Below are 15,474 nucleotides of genomic sequence, written 5' to 3'. Positions count from 1 at the left end.
AAGCTCCCTCCAGGGACCCCAATCCGATTCCTTTTCCATGTTACGGGAGTTTGGGGGTGGAGGTGGGGATATATCGCTGGCTGGACTCATAGAGTAAGACGGGACCTTGTGTTTCTCGGCCCTGTGGCCTCTTTCTCACCCATGTGCAGCCCAAGCCTTGGGCTGCTCGCCACAAGGTCAGTGGTTCAAGCCCGCCAGCTGGTCCACAGGGGGACAATGAGGCCACCTGCCACCGTGACTTTCGCCAGGGTCACCGGAGAGGCTGTGGACTCCATGACAGTGGGTTTGTGCTTCTCACTGACGCGATTTTCGTTTCCCTGAGACTTTCCCACAAGGTCAGCCCTTGTGACCATCCCGCGACCTGCTAGGCAATTGATGAAGATGACCCCTTTTGAATCCCCACCCCCCAAACACACCCATCACCTTCGGAGCTGACTTCTGCCCTCAGTTTCTCTGGCCTCGTAAATGCCCCCCTGCCCAACCAGACCTCTGCTTTGATATAGCACCCCGGTCCTCGACCACATCAGTAGTCAACATCATCGGATTTTGACAGGAAATGTGGAGAAAATTATGCATCGGAACTCGAACAAAACATCAGAACCTGACCCGATGCAAGTGGTTTTTGTAAACGAAAGTTCGTGTTTCGATCACTCGGCGTTAGTTGGCGTTGTTGGTACGCATTGTCTAAGCCTTTTGTGGCTGTGTTCCAAGCGTTTTGCTATCATTTTCTTAGTTTTTGTGGCTTCTTGTACTGTTTTTAGATAAAAACATGGGTCCTAAGAAAGAGTTCTTTGAAAAGAATCATCAGGATAAGGAACTGGTTAACCGTGTTATCGACATTGTTGACGATAATTTAGCAACCCTTTTAGAAAACAGTTAAGGTAACACCAACAGCTGACCACATTAGAGTTTTTTAGAGAAAGCCAGCCAGGTCCTAGTGAAAAATGGCAAAGAAGGGGGGAAAAAAACTCCTGAAAAGCAGCTACCAGTTGATTTTATGGAAGGGGATTCCCCTTCCAAACAATGACTCCGTCCACACCTCCTCTCTGCATCCGTGCCCACAGATCCAGGTCCTCATCCATCTCAAGGTATGGGCCATACCATAGTTGTTAAGAACTTTTTAAATGTTGTTTCCTATTTAAATTACATCATATAACTCTGAACTTCTTTACTTTGAAATTTCTGTGTAATGTTTTATATAAAGAGTCAAGGTTAGGGTAAAAGCTTGGTCGTGGAGAACAGATTAACCCATTTCCAGTGATTTCTTCTGGGAAAAAATGGATTCGGAACTCGACTGCATCGTGAATCTCGACCCTCCTTCTAGACGGATGAGGGTCGAGGTCCAGGGTTCTACTGCACTGTCCTTGTGGTTAGCAGCCTGACGTGTAACCACTGTTAGGGTTCTTGTCCGGTGCCGTCTAGTCAAGCTGTGACCCATAGTGACACTTCCCCACCCCCAGCCCCCCCACCCCCGTGCAGCAGAACGGAACACTGCCCAGTCCTGCACCATCCTCATCACTGACCCCACACCTGAGCCCACTGATGCTGTGTCCATCTACCTCCTTGTGGGCCTACTTTTTTTTTTTAATATCAACAGTTTATATTTTTGTCATCTTTTATATCATCATTAATATCTTAAAACTCATATTCTAGCTTGTGTACCTCTTTTATAGTTCTTATTTAAGTTTTAACCATATGAAATATTAAATTACATTTCAGAATTTTTTTATATTTGAAAAGATCATTAAGACATCAAACTAGTTGTTAAATTATGTGAATATCAGCGCTGGAGTTACCTAATGCAATGTAGCCTTTGATATCCTCAAGGAACATGGATTTCAGATCCAAGAGAGATGACATCTTTGACAACTTCAGGGTTTTTCTCCGTTGATCAGGTTTATCATAGCTACCTATTGGTCAGCTGTGAGGATTTGCGTTTTCTTTACATTGACCTGCAATCCACCCTGAAGGCTGCAATCCTTGACCTTTATTGGCAAGTGCTTCAAGTTCTCCTCACTTTCAGCCAGCAAGGTATTTCTTAGTTAGACAGTAGAAAATGGCCTAAAACTTATTTAACTGTTTTTCCCTTTCTCGTTTTTTTCTTTCTTAAGTCATTTATTGGGAGGCTTCCTCTTTTTAGGCACCCCTCCACTTAACCAAACCTGAGGTCCTTCTCCAAGGACTGGCCTCTCCTGACAACACGTCCAGAGTATGTCCGATGAGCTTCCAAGGAGCACGCTGGCCTTACTTCTTCCAGGACAGGGCGGTTTGCCCTTTTAGCCATCGCCCGTGGTCCTTTCAGCATTCTCTTCCAGCACCACCACGCAAATGCACGGATTCTCCTACGGTCTTCCTGATTCAATGTTCAACTTTCACACACACAGGAGGCAATGGAGAATATCATGGCTTGGCGCAATTTAGTCCTCAAGGTAACATCCTTGCTCTTCAAAACTCTACACAGGTCTTGGGCAGCAGATTTTCCCAGTGCAATACCTCTTTTGATCTCTTGCCTGCACTGATGGTGAATCCAAGCAAGGCAAAATCCTTGGCTACTTTTTCTCCATCAATCATGTTGTGACCTATTGATCCAGTTGTGAGGATTTGGGTCTTCCTTACATTGACTTGTGGTCCACACTGAAGGCTACAGTCCTCGATCTTCATCGGCAAGTGCTTCGTTTCCTCCTGGGGAGAAAATGAAGCAAAGTCGTGTCGTGTGCACACCACAGGTGGTTACCATTCCTTCCTCCAATCCCGATGTTGCATTCTTCTTCAGAGAACCAGCTTCTATGATGATTTGCTCAGCGTACAGGTTGACTAGCGTGGTAAGAGAATACAGCCCTGACGCACACCTTTCCTGGTTTTAAACCCTGCAGTATTCCCGTGTTGTGTTCACACAACTGCTTCTTGATCCGTGTACACATTTCCCATCAGCACAATGAAGTGTTCTGGAATTCTCATTATTCCCAAGTTTATCCACAGTTTATTATGGTCCTTACAGTCAAATGCCTTTACACAGTCAAGGACACGCAAGTAAATATCTTTCTGGTATTCTCTGCTTTGAGCAAAGATCCATCCATATCAGCAATGATGTCCCTTGTTCCACATCCTCTCCAGAGTCCAGCCTGAACTTCTGGCAGCTCCCTGTCAATGTACTGCTGCAACCATTGTTGGAAGATCTAAAGCAACATTTTACTTGTGTGCAAAAGCAATGATATTGTTCTATAGGTTGAGCAGTCTGTTGGGTCACCTTTCTTTGGGATGGGCACAGATACAGTTCTCTTCCGGTCCGTTGGCCAAGAAGCCGTGTTCCAGATTTCCTGGCACAGACAAGTGAGCACTCCCAGTGCTTTTTCAGCTTCCCGAAACACTTCAACGGGCATTCCACCCATTTCTGGAGCCTTGTTTTTGGCCAGTGCATTCAGTGTCCTTGGTCCTCGCTCACATGCTGCCTCCTGGAGTGGTGGAGTGTCCACTAGTTCTTTGTGGTGCAGCGACTGTGTATTCTGTCCATTGACGCATCGTTTCAAAATTGGAACTGGAGGCTTGATTTTTTTTTTTGGTGGTTTCTTGAGTTCTTTCAGGTTCAGCTATGCTGAGCGTGAATTTCCCGTTTGATTTTCTAACTCTACGTTAGAGTTATATTATTTGGCGTTGTCTTCTCGACTGCCCCGTGAAATGTTCTGTTCAGCTCCTTCGGAGGAAGAAGCCGATGGAAACCTTGTGTACAGCTTCGAGCACTGCCTGATACTGTGTAACCACTGCGCTGGTAAAAGCCCTTAGCAGGAAGAATGGGAACGTAGCAGCAGCGGCCGGGGCAGGACGGACCGCATGCGCCGCCGCAGTGACAGTCGCTGAAGGTGCCGGCCTGGGCCGCTGGGACCACAGCCCCGCAGAGGCCGGCGCGCTGCGGGCGGGCGGCAGACATCGATGGCTCGGCGCTCGGCTCGGCGGCCTGCGGCGGTGCCATGGAGACGCGCCCGCGGCCGGCCCGCGGCCTTAAGCTGCGGCGGGGCGTGCATGCAGCCCGCGGGTGCGGACCGCTGGTCCACGAATCGCGAGGCCCTTGGCGCGCGGGTGACCGGAGTGCGTGCGGCTGGGAGGGCGGGCGATGGGGGCGCGGGGCTGGAGACTGGGTCCGGCGATGCAGGCCCGACCGGGAGGCGGGCCTGGGATGGGGAACGCCAGCTGGGCATTGGGGGTCCCTGGCGCAGGCCGGATGGGAAGAAGCCCGCAGGGCCGTGGGGCGGACGCCATGGGGTGGAATGAACTGGCACTGACGGGGGGGGGGGGCATTTGGTGGGTTGTGGGTGCACCCTAGTTGCCTGGCCCTGATCCCCCTTTGCTCGGATCCAGGGCCTCTCTGGTGTTGGCAGCAGGAAGAGGTGCTGGTGGCAGGCGAACAGTGAGTGGTGAGTGGGGTGCCGAACCTTCCTGCCCGTCCTGTCACCGGGACCCTCTGGTGTCTCACACACCACCCCAAGTAAGCGAGTAAGAAAGTGGGGGCCAGGAACCCAGAAAGGTTCAACGTGCAGATGGCTTGGGAATTTACTTATTCAGAGGTAGCGAGAGATTCTGTGGGCGGGGAGGTGGTGCCTCGCCGGTCACCACATGTCCTTTTCTTTGTAGCATCGTACCCCCCGTCCTGGACAAGATAAAGTACGGAACAGACAGCTGCCAGCCAGGTCCGAATCCGGTCCCCGCAAGCATGAAAGTCCCTCTGTTCCCCTGAAAGCGATTAGCTTGGAGCACGTTCAGGAGCTCGTGGGACCTGTCCTTCCAATGCAAGGTAGTGGACAGAGCAAGTCCCCAAGGCGTGCGGCCAGGCCCCTGGAAAACGCCCCGGGGCTGGCCTGGGAAGTGTGGGTGCCGCCTGACCCGCTTACAGCTTCGGGTGAAGCTCTCAGGTCTTCGGGATGCTCCCGGCTGCTTGGATTCCCAGGCAACACGGCCCTCCCGGGGATGGTGCCTGTCCATGCGCGCACACGCACCTTTACGCTGCCGACGCGGGTAGCCAAGCAAATTCCTGGGCTCCCTGCTCCCTGGCCCGCTGAAGCTCGCACCCCAGAGCCGTGTGTGCGGGCTGCCAGGTGCGAGCAGTGATGAGTGGCCGGCCGCCTCTGGCCGACAAAGCCCTGTCCGAAGGCTTCGCGCGCCTCCGCTACCGGGACACCTCCCTGCTCATCTGGCAGCAACAGCAGAGCAAACTGGAGGCGGGGCCCCCTGGCACGTACCTGAGCCGGAGCCGGAGCATGTGGTACTCGCAGTACGGAAACGAGGCCATCCTGGTCCGGGACAAGAACAAGCTGGAGGTCTCGCGGGATACGGGTCAGTCCAGGTTTTGCACAGTCATGTGACGCGGTCCTGTGTGTGTGAAGCCTCCAGCCCATGCCGCTGTACACTTGCTGCCGTGACCTCTCAGCCCTACTCCTGCTGCCTGTGGGTGGCTTTGAACCGTCAGCACCCAGGGCTGAGCCTAGCCTCTGAACTGTTGTCATGGAGACAAGGCTGAGCTCTCAGGCCCAGAAAGCACCTGGTGTGGTGACTTCCCTAAAGACCAAGTCTGGGGACTTCCTGCTCCTCGGTGGCCATTTCTCCAGGCTCTGCTGGCCTGGTCGAGGCCTGGCCACCACTGGGTGTGATCTGGGGTCACTGGCTGCTGCTCCCAACCCCAAGGTAGCTGTGCTACGTTTGGAGGACCTGCCACTCAAAGGCCAGCACCCTGGCTGAGTGCAGACCCTCCGGGCAGGGCAGGGAGACCTGCACCAGAAAGCACTGAGCAGGCTCCCCACCCACCATCCAAAGTGACAGAGGCGGTTTCTGGTGGACCCTGGGGGGTTCTGGCCTCTGGCCCAGGGCCACTCATTCAGGGTCGCATGTCACCCGGCCTCATGGTAGATGATCAGCATTCACTGGGGCCAGGTGTGCTGCCGCCACTGGTGACCACAGTCTGCGCTGAACACGCACAGGAGCAGGCTCGAGGATGTCTCTGAATAAAGGCCCTTTGGGACTGTCCCTGTCCCCACGGCCCAAGGCGTTTGTCTGCTGACCCTGGGCCCATTGGCGTTCTTTTGAAATCACTGATGCAGCAGGGAAGGTGCAGATACAGCACACCCAGCCAAGTCAGCCTCCCCCTTGAGCTAGACCATGGGCCCCCTCCCTCGGACCTGCTATGGCTGGCCAAGAGCACAGGGGGGCTGCTACAGCCCCTGCCCTCAGAGCCCTGCTGTTGCTGCCTGCATCTGCACCTCAGGCCAGGAGGCTGGACTTGGCCCCCAACATGACATTCCCACCCCATCTGTGGAGGGAAACACACACACAGCACCCACCTCTACAGGGGGCGGGGCCTTTGTCAATGCCCATTTGGATTTAAGTCCTCCAAGCTGCCTTCCATTGGTTAGGCCTGGAGTGAGCACAGTTGCCAGGGAGTACAGGTGGGCCAGAGAGTCCTCCCCTAGGCCCTGGGCACTCAGCTGCTTAAGTTGGGTTAGGCCTCAGGAGTCACACAACCAAGTGGGCCCACCAGCAGGCCAGGCCAGAGATCCTAGACAGAGCACCCTGCCCCCTTGTCTCCTCCGAGCCCTGTGCCAGCAGCCAAGGCCGTTTGATGACATGCCTGCCCACCACGTGCCAGGTTCTGGGTGGCATAGCGGTTGCTCGAGGGAACTCCCATGGGCTGGTGGCACTTTTCATCTTGTTTCCCACTTGGCCACTTTTCATTCATCCGGTGTAGTTTCATGGGCATAGGCAGAGTGGTGGGCGTGTCCTCTTCCTGATGGCAGCCGAGCAGGACCTGGGGCACATAACTTGCGGCTAGACGCACCTGGCTCCACGCAGCCAGTAAGTGGAGTGTGTTCTCAGCTGCTCCCTGACCCCTGGGGCCTCCCTGTGGGGCTGGAGGCAGGGCAGCTGTTCTAATCCCCCAACCCACCCTGGTGCTGCAGAGGGAGAGCTCGCCCCAGGCACCTGTCGGGAGCCCCCACTCACCCAGCCCGGCCCCCGCCCCATCGGAGCAGTCTCACACAGGGGCACTTTTTGAATTTTCCATTTTATTATGAAAACAAAGCAAATGCCCCAGGAGCAGGGTCCGTGATGACCAGAAACATGGAAGAGACGCTACCATTGTTACTGTGTGTCGGGGCCAGCATTGCAATCCACAAGCTAAAACTACGCACGGCGGACTCGTCAGTAACTGGCAGTACAGGAATCTACTAGAAACGGCACTAAAAAGTTTAAGAAAAGGTACGGTAAACTGCGCATGCACATGGTACAGAAAAGTAACATTTTAAATATAAAAACAAAGGGAACAACAAAGGAGAGAAACCCTTCTGGAAGCCTGCTGCTGTGGGGTGCTCCCTACAGCTCGTGACGAAGCCCCCCACTCCCAGGACTGCAGGTCGGCGTGGGCCAAGCAATGGAAACAACAACGTATCTTAGTTTTTGTAAGCACGCTCATGGACCATAGGGGGGTAAGGGGAGGGGTGTCCCTCAACCTCCAGAGGCTCCTCCACACCCTCCCTACTGGGACTACCCTGGAACAGCCCCACAAGGCTGCTGTCTGCATGAGGGCATTTCTAACTGGCAGCTTATGGGGGGTGTGGGGTGCAGAAAGGGCAGATAGATTCCCCGCCCCCCAATTCTACATCCTGGCTGTTAACAGACCCTCTCCCGAAAACAAAAACAAAAAACACCCTGAAATCAGCTTTGCAGCCTGGACAGTCTTAAAAAGCAGCTGCCCAGTGGGACCTGAGCCCAGCCCCACAGCTGCAGGGAACCCGCTGGGCAGGGCAGGGCCCCGGGGCCAAAGCCCCCCCCCCCGCCCCTGTTCTGAGGTCCACAGGGAAGACCCCATGTCTTGGCGGCAGGTGCTGGAGCTTCGGGCCCGCCTGCCCCTGCTAATGTCCTCAAAGTCACAATTTGGACAGTCCTTTGTAAAACCTTTGAAAGACGGGTTACTGTAAAAAATGGAAAGTTTACCATCCATTTATGTTTTTATTACAAACAATCTGAGACATTTTAACAAACTGGCTCCAGACGCACCAAGTGTCAATGTCCCCAACGGGGAGGAAATAGGGCCTGTTCTCGCCCCCCTCTGGGACCGGAACCCAGCAAAGGCTTCCTCATCCAGTGAGCTGCCAGACATGGCCGGCCAGGCTGCATCTGCCCAGAAGTGCCGCCACACCCAGGCCCACCACACAGACCGCCAGCCCCCTGCCCTCCCCCAGGACACGTGGCCGGTGAGGATCTCAGGCTTGGGGAGGTGGGCCCACCTACTTCGCCACCCCTCCTGGCCAGCTGGCCCATCTCCTAGAGACTGGGACACGTGCCCACCTTTGCCCGGAAGGCCACCTTGGCACTCTTGGGCCAACCCGCCCCGCCCAGGGAAGAGCCCGGCCGGCAGCCAGGTGGCACCTGCGGCCACCTCTGAGAAACCCAGCCCAACCTTCTGTTAAACTCTGTATATTATTACTTTTCTTTACAATAGAAAGTTAAAAATCAAGACTTAGATTTACTATACATTTTTTCCCTCTCGGATTACAAAGTTTATATTATATCAGGGGGTGTGGGAGGGGGGCGGGAACTCCCTAAATTGTTCTCACTTAGAGCAATCCTAATGAATACAAAAGGCCTAACAAACAGTTTTCAGAGGGAGAGAGGGAGAGAGAGATGGTGCCGCAGTCGGGAGGCTTCTACACCTGCCAAGTCTCCAGACGCCACCAAACACCCACCCACAAAGGGCCCCGCGCCCCCCGAGCTGTGACAAGACAAGACGGGGGCCAGGGCTGTAGCACCTGCGGGGGAGGGGCCGCCCCACCCGCCCCAAGGCCTGCTGCTTGCGCCCGTTTCTGTGTGAACTGCGTGTCTTCTGAGGTTTGGTTTCCCTTGCTTTTTTTTCTTTTTCCTTTTTTAAAAAATGACCAATGATGTTAATAAATAAAGTGTTTCTATATACACGGAGCTGGGAGGGACCTTCCAGAGTGGGCTGCAGCACTAACCGCCTGGGACACACGGGGCTGGGCTGGCTTGTTGTAGAAAACTGCAGAACCTTACCAAACAAAAGGCTCCTCCGTTACATCTTCTCTCCTTCTCGGGTTTGAGTTGAGGTAAAAGCTTCCGTGTATGGGAACCGGCTCACCATACCTGCCGCTGTGGGCACCCTGCCCAGCACTCCCAATGCTACCCCTGCCAGCCCAGCCTCGGCCCTCCACTCTACCCCTGGGTCTCGCCCCTGCAGAAGAGCGGACAGCAGTGGGTACGGGGCCGGCGACAGACACTGCCCACCTCCCCTCCCGGGCTGCCAGCTCCCAGAGATCCTTCTGGGACAGCAGGTCGGGTCGGGCAGAAGAATGGGACACTCAGAACCCTGCAGTCCCCCTCACTGTTTCTGCAGACACCAGTCAGCACTGGGAGCTGTCCTCTCCCTGCCACAGGGCTCCGGGTGGGCAGTGGCCCCTCGGGGACGCTGATGCCCATGCACAGGGTCTCTGACCTGTGAACAAAGCCTAGCAGAGCCCGGGACACTGAAGCAAGGAGACCGGCACGCCACAGACAGAGGGGCTCTATTGACCACGGAAGGGGACACTGCGGAGGGCCAGCACGTCGGGCGCTGGGGTTGCACGCAGGTCGCAGGTCACATCTATTCCGAATCGCTGCTGTCGGAGCTGGACCCGCTGGAACTGCTGCTCCCGGACTCCGAGGAGCTGCTGCTGCTGAGCCGCGCCGGGCCTCCCGAGGGCGTGGGGCCACCTTTCTCTGCGGAGACACGCAGCCCACCCCTGTGAGAGGTGCCCGCATTCCCACTGCCACCGCTTCGTGAGAGGTGCCCCCCAGGCCCATTACCCACCCCCTGTAAAAGGAGCTCCCCAGCCCATAGCCCTCCACCCCCATCACCCACTCCCTATGAGAAGCGGTCCCCCAGCCCCAATGCCCACCCCACCATGTGAAAGGTCTCCCCCACCTCCATCACTCACCCCAATTCCACTGCTCCCTGACCACCTGAGAGGTGCCCCCCTCCACCAGCAGGGCTGCTATCATCTCATCCACTCCCACCCAGTGACGTCATCACTACAGAACAGAGCAGGCTGAGCTAAACCAGTAGGGCTCTCTCATGGACAGCGGGGGTGTCCACCCAGTGACCCTACGGACAGGCTAGAACTGCTCGGTGGGTTCCTGAGACCACAGCTCCCATGTTTCCAACAAGGACAGCAAACTGGCCTTGTGTTCCCTCCACTTCTTGCTTTATCGACCCCGTCGAACAGGTCTGTGCACACCCCCCCGCCCCCTGGCTGCCAGCACACGGACACTCACTATGAGGTGCTGATGCGGCTCCCCAGCAGGGTCGCCTGCCCATCCTGCACCCAGAGTTCAGCTGCCAACTGTTCTCAAAGCTCTCTCCTCACTGAGGTGGGAGGCAGCCTCACAGCGCGCCACAAAGCTCAGGCTGGGGTCAGTCCCCTCCACAGCCATCACCCCACTTGGTGCGGCGGGCAGTGGCACAGCAGAGGGGGCAGCCAACAGGTGGCTGGGCTAGATGCCCATGGGGCAAACAGCAGGGTAGGGTCAGACCCCGTCTCCTGGGCTGACCAGCCCCACAACACACAGCGGCCTGGCCCTTTCCAGAGAGCCCCTCTGCACAAGCCACCGTTGGCAGGGGTGTGGCCCCGGATGACGGAGGTGACCCAGCCTCAAGTGGAGGTGGCTCAGGCCTGTACACAGGTGAAGCACAATCCCCGCCCCCTGCTGCCGGCCTGCCAGGAGAGAGACGGCTTCCTCCTCCCATAACGAGTGACAGTCCAGGACCACGGGGGTCAACCCCACGGCAGGGAGTTTGGTTCTGCTGCTGCGGCCGGCCCCAGTGCCAGCCCTGGGCACCCCTCCCCGGGCGGCCCCGCCCCGGCCCAGGGAGCCCGCCTCCGGGCAGCGCGCGGGCGGCACCTTTCTTGGCCGGCTTCTTGTTGTTGAGCTGTCCGCTGACGTCCTGCAGCCGCTTCTCCAGTTCCTTCTTCTTCTCCTGCGCCAGCTCCTCTTTCGACTTGGCCGCCTGCTTTTTCCCGCCGGTTGCTGGGAAGGGCAGGGAACACCAAGGTGGTGGGCAGGCAGTGGGCAGGTGGGGCAAACTGTCCAACACAGCTGGGCAGTCTTCTTGCACCCACCCCCCAAGGACTCCGGGCTTGAGGGCGAGGACTACTACCAGCACGCCTGGGCACCCCCCTTTAGAAAGTCCCCCCAAATCTGGCCTGGCCTCTGCGGCTGGGGGCCCAGCTTCACCTGGCAGCAGGCAGGGGACTCTCCAGGTGACCAGCTGTGCAGGGACGAAGGAGGGTCTCTGAACCCACCCTCTGGGGGCTACATCCTGCTCACTGCCCTGACAGGGACCCATCTGGAAGACAGCTGCAGGCGGGGTCCCCGGGGAGCACCTCGAATGGGCCCAGAATGAGGGGGCTGGCGGCCCACTCCTCTGACGAGGCGTGCAACTCAGGAAGTAGGAGGGTGGAGGAGGGAGAGGAGGGAGAGGAGGGGGTGGACTGCCTGCTCCCAGGGTCCCTCTCCTGCCTGAATCTGGGGGAGGAGGAGCAGTGGGGGGTCGTGGGGGGAGGAGGGGGCCTGTGGGCAGCGACACGGCACACTCACAGAGGGGCTTCCTCTGCTTCCTCTGCAGGCAGGACTTGACGTAGCGCTCCAGCTCCCGCAGCGTGGTGGGCTTCAGCGTCTCGAAGTCGATCTCAATCTCGTCGGGGTTGGAGTCCCTGAGCGAGGGCTCTCGGGACTGGATGATGTGCACCACGCGGCCCAGCTTCTCCCCGGGCAGCCGGTTGATGTCCAGGCTCAGCTGCCGCTTCTCGTCGTAGCTCATGGGCAGGCCATCCTCCTCCTCCTCAGAGTCATAGGGGGCCGAGGCCTGCTTGCCGCCCTTCTTCGGCTGCCTGGGGCAAGAGACACGCGCAGGGACACGTCAGAGCAGAGCGCCTGGCTCCCTCCTGGGGCCATCCAGGTTCCCATGCCAGGACCCCGGAGACAGGAGAGCTGCCCGGAACTCCCCACAGGTCTGCCAGGGACCCGGCTGACCCGGCTCTGGAGGTCTGAGCAGAGCCTGCCCCCAGGAGGGTGCCCCCACACAGGGCGTGGAGGCCGGGGACGTGGGGGGTGTCCAGGTCTCGGTCAGGAGACCATGCTAGTGGTCAGGTGTTCACAGGCCTCTCAAACTCAACAGCCCATTCTGACTCAACACAGCAAGGAAGAAAGACAGACACGTTCAGATTGGATACAAGAAACAAGACCCCCACGTACAGGCTGCACATGAACCCCCCTGTGAAAATCATCACCCAGCTAAGCTAACAGCAAAGGGACCTGGTGGCCCAGTGGTCACAATCTGAGCAGCTAACTGCAGGGTAGGGGAAACACGAGGCTCTGGTACACGGATGTATGGATTGTTGTCAGCTGCAGGAGCCCCCACTACAATGATTCAAATTAACTTTTGAAAACCAACAAAGATGGGGGGACTCTTCTGTGCAACTATTAAAACAAAGCTGAACGGGATCCACTGATGTGAGACCGAGTTGATGTCAGAACAAGGACCGTTAGCCCGGGAAGGAGGACACCATGCAGCACGACAAGGGTCACCTCGCCAAGAAGCCGCCCGAGCTCTGGACGTGCAAACGTGTAAAGATGAGGCTTCCAAATGCACGAAGCAAAAGCCGACAGGACCGCCCTCAGGACCACCCTCCGAGGCTCCGAGCTCAACCAAACAGCCGTGTCTCTAGGGCAACCGAGGGCAGGAGCGAGGGGGGTGCACGCTCCCCTTACGACAACCAAACCACACACCCTCCCTGCCACCTGCTGGATTCCAGTTTGCAGCGACCCCACGTCCTGACCCCAGGGCAGAGCAGGATGGGGCCACGGGCTTCCTCCGGTGCCGTCCACTCTGAAGGAGCAGACAGCCTCCGCTCTCTCCCCCAGGCGGCTGGCAGACCTTGGCGTCAGCAGCCCACTGCACCGCCAGCAGGGCTCCGACGAGGTCAGCAGGGCAGCCTCTGCCAGAGACACACTTCGGGGAATGGGGGAGATGTCACATTTCGGGGGTCGATGTCAGACACAAAGTGGGTTTGAATTGTGGAATAGGGAATGACTTGACTCTGCAAACTTTGACCCATCACGTGAAAGAGCTAAAAAAACAAAAACGAAAGTTAAAAACCAAAAACGCCACCTCCTAGAACCAAAGGAACAACAGAAAAGTCCAGGCTCCTGGTCAGCGACCCCAGCCCGTTCCTCTCTGCAATCAACAAGGCCAGGTGGCCAGCAAGGACTCGGGAGCCGGAGGGATGAACTAACCCAGAACGTGAGCTCAGCCCTGGGGGGTGGGGGTGGGGGACTGGCGTGCAGCCTGTGGGGTGGGGGAGCACAAGTCACTACAGCTCACTGAGGGGGCAGTGGACCCTGAGCGAGGTCTGCAGCTGGGGGGTCACTGAACTCAGGTAGAAACCTCCCAACCAGCAAAACTCCACAGCAGTGATTCTGGGGGTCCAATGACCCTAGTACAGGAGCAAAATGACAGTGATGAGGTAGCCACAAAAGTAACTTTATGGCTGGGGGTCACCACATGAGGAACAGTAAGAAAGGGTCAGGGCATGAGGACGACTGAGAACCAATGCTCCACAGCCAGGTCCTCCTTCTGGTAAATTCTACCAGGCATTCAGACTGGAGACCAATTCTCGGGTCTCAGGCCTGGGACAGAAGAGGCATTCCCTGGACCAGTGTTACACGGGCACCAGAGCCTAACGGACAGAAGAGGCAGGCCTCAGGGGTGGGGGTGGGGGCTGCAGGTTTGCTCCCAGACACGTGCACTGCAGCTCAGCTGCAGGCTCTGTGAGCCCCCAAACACAGGGCAGGGCCATGTGGATGGCTGCCCATCCTTTCCCTGGTGGGCTTGGGTCTTAGCCTCAGTGCCAAGTGACGTGACGACCTGGAGCTGTACCACAGGGAATGGCTACGTGTGCCACTCTGCCGCCCATAAGAGCTGTGTCAGCCTCAGAGCGGGCAGGTGGACCTCGCATCCACCTTCAAAGAGGAGCTGGATGTGGACCGGGTGCCCTCGGAGCCTCGAGACCCCTGCACACTGAAACCCCTCGGCCCAGGAACAGGAAGACAGAGGAACGGCAGTGGAGGGGGCTCTGCAGGCCCTGGGGGAGTAGACCCAGTGCCTTCATGCAGGAGGCTTGCTTGTGGATTGGGGTGCCGCCAGGCACGTAATTGGGGACAGTGGGTTTGGTGACCACGTAGCTAGAGCCGGAGGCCTCTGGGCTGAGGTGCATGAGCAATGTAGTGCCTGCCCGCTGGGCAGTTCTGGGCAGGGCTAAGAGAGCTCTGTAACACGGCTGGGCGGGTGGCAGGGCAGAGGCCAACGGGACCAGAAAGAGGCTGCCGCCTGCAGGCATGACTGAGGAGGGATGCTCCCAACGGAAGAACTGTGCTCTGAGCATTTCTGATCCGGAAGAGTCAGTAGGCCAAGAGCATCCCTAATAAACTCTGTAGTCATGGATATTGTTCGCGAGTTCTGCGTGAATTACGGAACCCGAGTAAACTCAGAGCCCTGGGAGGGATGGCTGCTGTCAGGTTGGGGGCATAGCGTGGGTGGGGGCAGGCTTGACATGCCTCATGATGGGACAGCCTTGGGCTAGTGAGCCCCATGCCTGCTACCCCCAGTGAGATCACATGTTCTCCAGGAGGGGCCTCCCATTTCTAGTCTCCCAGGGTTTGCACCTGTGAGCAGTGGGACAAGGCGAGGTGAGAATGGTCAGCAGGTGACACAGAGATGGTGCATGCGCCACGCTGCACCGCGGGGCCCAATACGCGTGCCTGACTCAGCGTTGCCAAAAGCACCCCTCGCTTCCTCGAACCCCAAAACCGCACTCGGTGCCACTGAGGCTGTTCTGACCTGCGGGGCGGTCCCCAAGACGAAACTGACTCTACAGGCAGGGGGAGCAAGCCCCGGCTCCCTCCCACAGAGCTGCTGGGGATTTTCAACTGCTGACTCTCAGAGGAGGGAGGTGGGAAGGAGGACAGAACCCTACCCCTTCCCACTGCGTCCTGTAGGATTGACACTCTCCCACCTAGCAGCCGAGACCAAGCCGCTGTACTACCTGCAACTCCCTGCCCTGGGGCCGGCTCAGCCCACCCCTTCCTCCACTGCCACAATCCCCAAAGGGGTCCTTCCTTGAATGCTGCCATCACCAATCCACAAGCCCCGGCAACCAGGACGGGGCCACCTCTCTGCTCAGTCCCTATGACAGGTCCAAACCCCTTCATGGAGCAGACCGGCCTTGGCAGACTTGACTTGCCACCCCCACCGCGCCCCCCAGCATGGGACCTCGCTGCAGCGCCCATGGCCTTGCCGCCATCGCTGTAGGTCACAGTCTTCCTCTGGCAGGTCTCTGTCCAGGAGAGCTGCCCCTGCTCTGAGCCCCGTGGCAGCTGGCTGAT

The 15,474-nt window shown here is 57.5% G+C and overlaps 2 protein-coding genes across 2 annotated transcripts in view; one reads left to right on the top strand and one right to left on the bottom strand.

Moving 5' to 3' along the window:
* Positions 1–2,575: 2,575 nt before the first annotated feature.
* On the top strand, positions 2,576–8,931 carry BRD3OS (BRD3 opposite strand). Its single transcript, XM_075559839.1, has 3 exons — positions 2,576–4,083; positions 4,354–4,409; positions 4,627–8,931. Exon 3 carries the CDS (start codon positions 5,100–5,102, stop codon positions 5,352–5,354), a length of 255 nt encoding a protein of 84 aa, XP_075415954.1. The 5' UTR covers positions 2,576–4,083; positions 4,354–4,409; positions 4,627–5,099; the 3' UTR covers positions 5,355–8,931.
* Positions 7,030–15,474, bottom strand: part of BRD3 (bromodomain containing 3) — a 25,792-nt gene continuing 17,347 nt past the window's right edge. Inside the window, exons 10-12 of the mRNA XM_075559838.1 lie at positions 11,629–11,921; positions 10,933–11,058; positions 7,030–9,750 (exon numbers count right to left, since the gene is read on the bottom strand). Of these exons, the coding sequence (XP_075415953.1) occupies positions 9,635–9,750; positions 10,933–11,058; positions 11,629–11,921 (535 nt within the window). The 3' untranslated portion in view covers positions 7,030–9,634. The remainder of the gene's footprint in view (positions 9,751–10,932; positions 11,059–11,628; positions 11,922–15,474) is intronic.

This window comes from Tenrec ecaudatus, chromosome 10, assembly GCF_050624435.1.
Source record: "Tenrec ecaudatus isolate mTenEca1 chromosome 10, mTenEca1.hap1, whole genome shotgun sequence".
NCBI classification, from domain to species: Eukaryota; Metazoa; Chordata; class Mammalia; order Afrosoricida; family Tenrecidae; genus Tenrec; species Tenrec ecaudatus.
Note: the sequence above shows the minus strand (reverse complement) of the source record. Positions and strands in the feature narration are given on the sequence as shown.

What these genes read in the sequence shown, in the direction of transcription:
- BRD3OS (XM_075559839.1), top strand. Translation starts at nt 5,100, where the DNA reads ATGAGTGGCCGGCCGCCTCTGGCCGACAAAGCCCTGTCCGAAGGCTTC.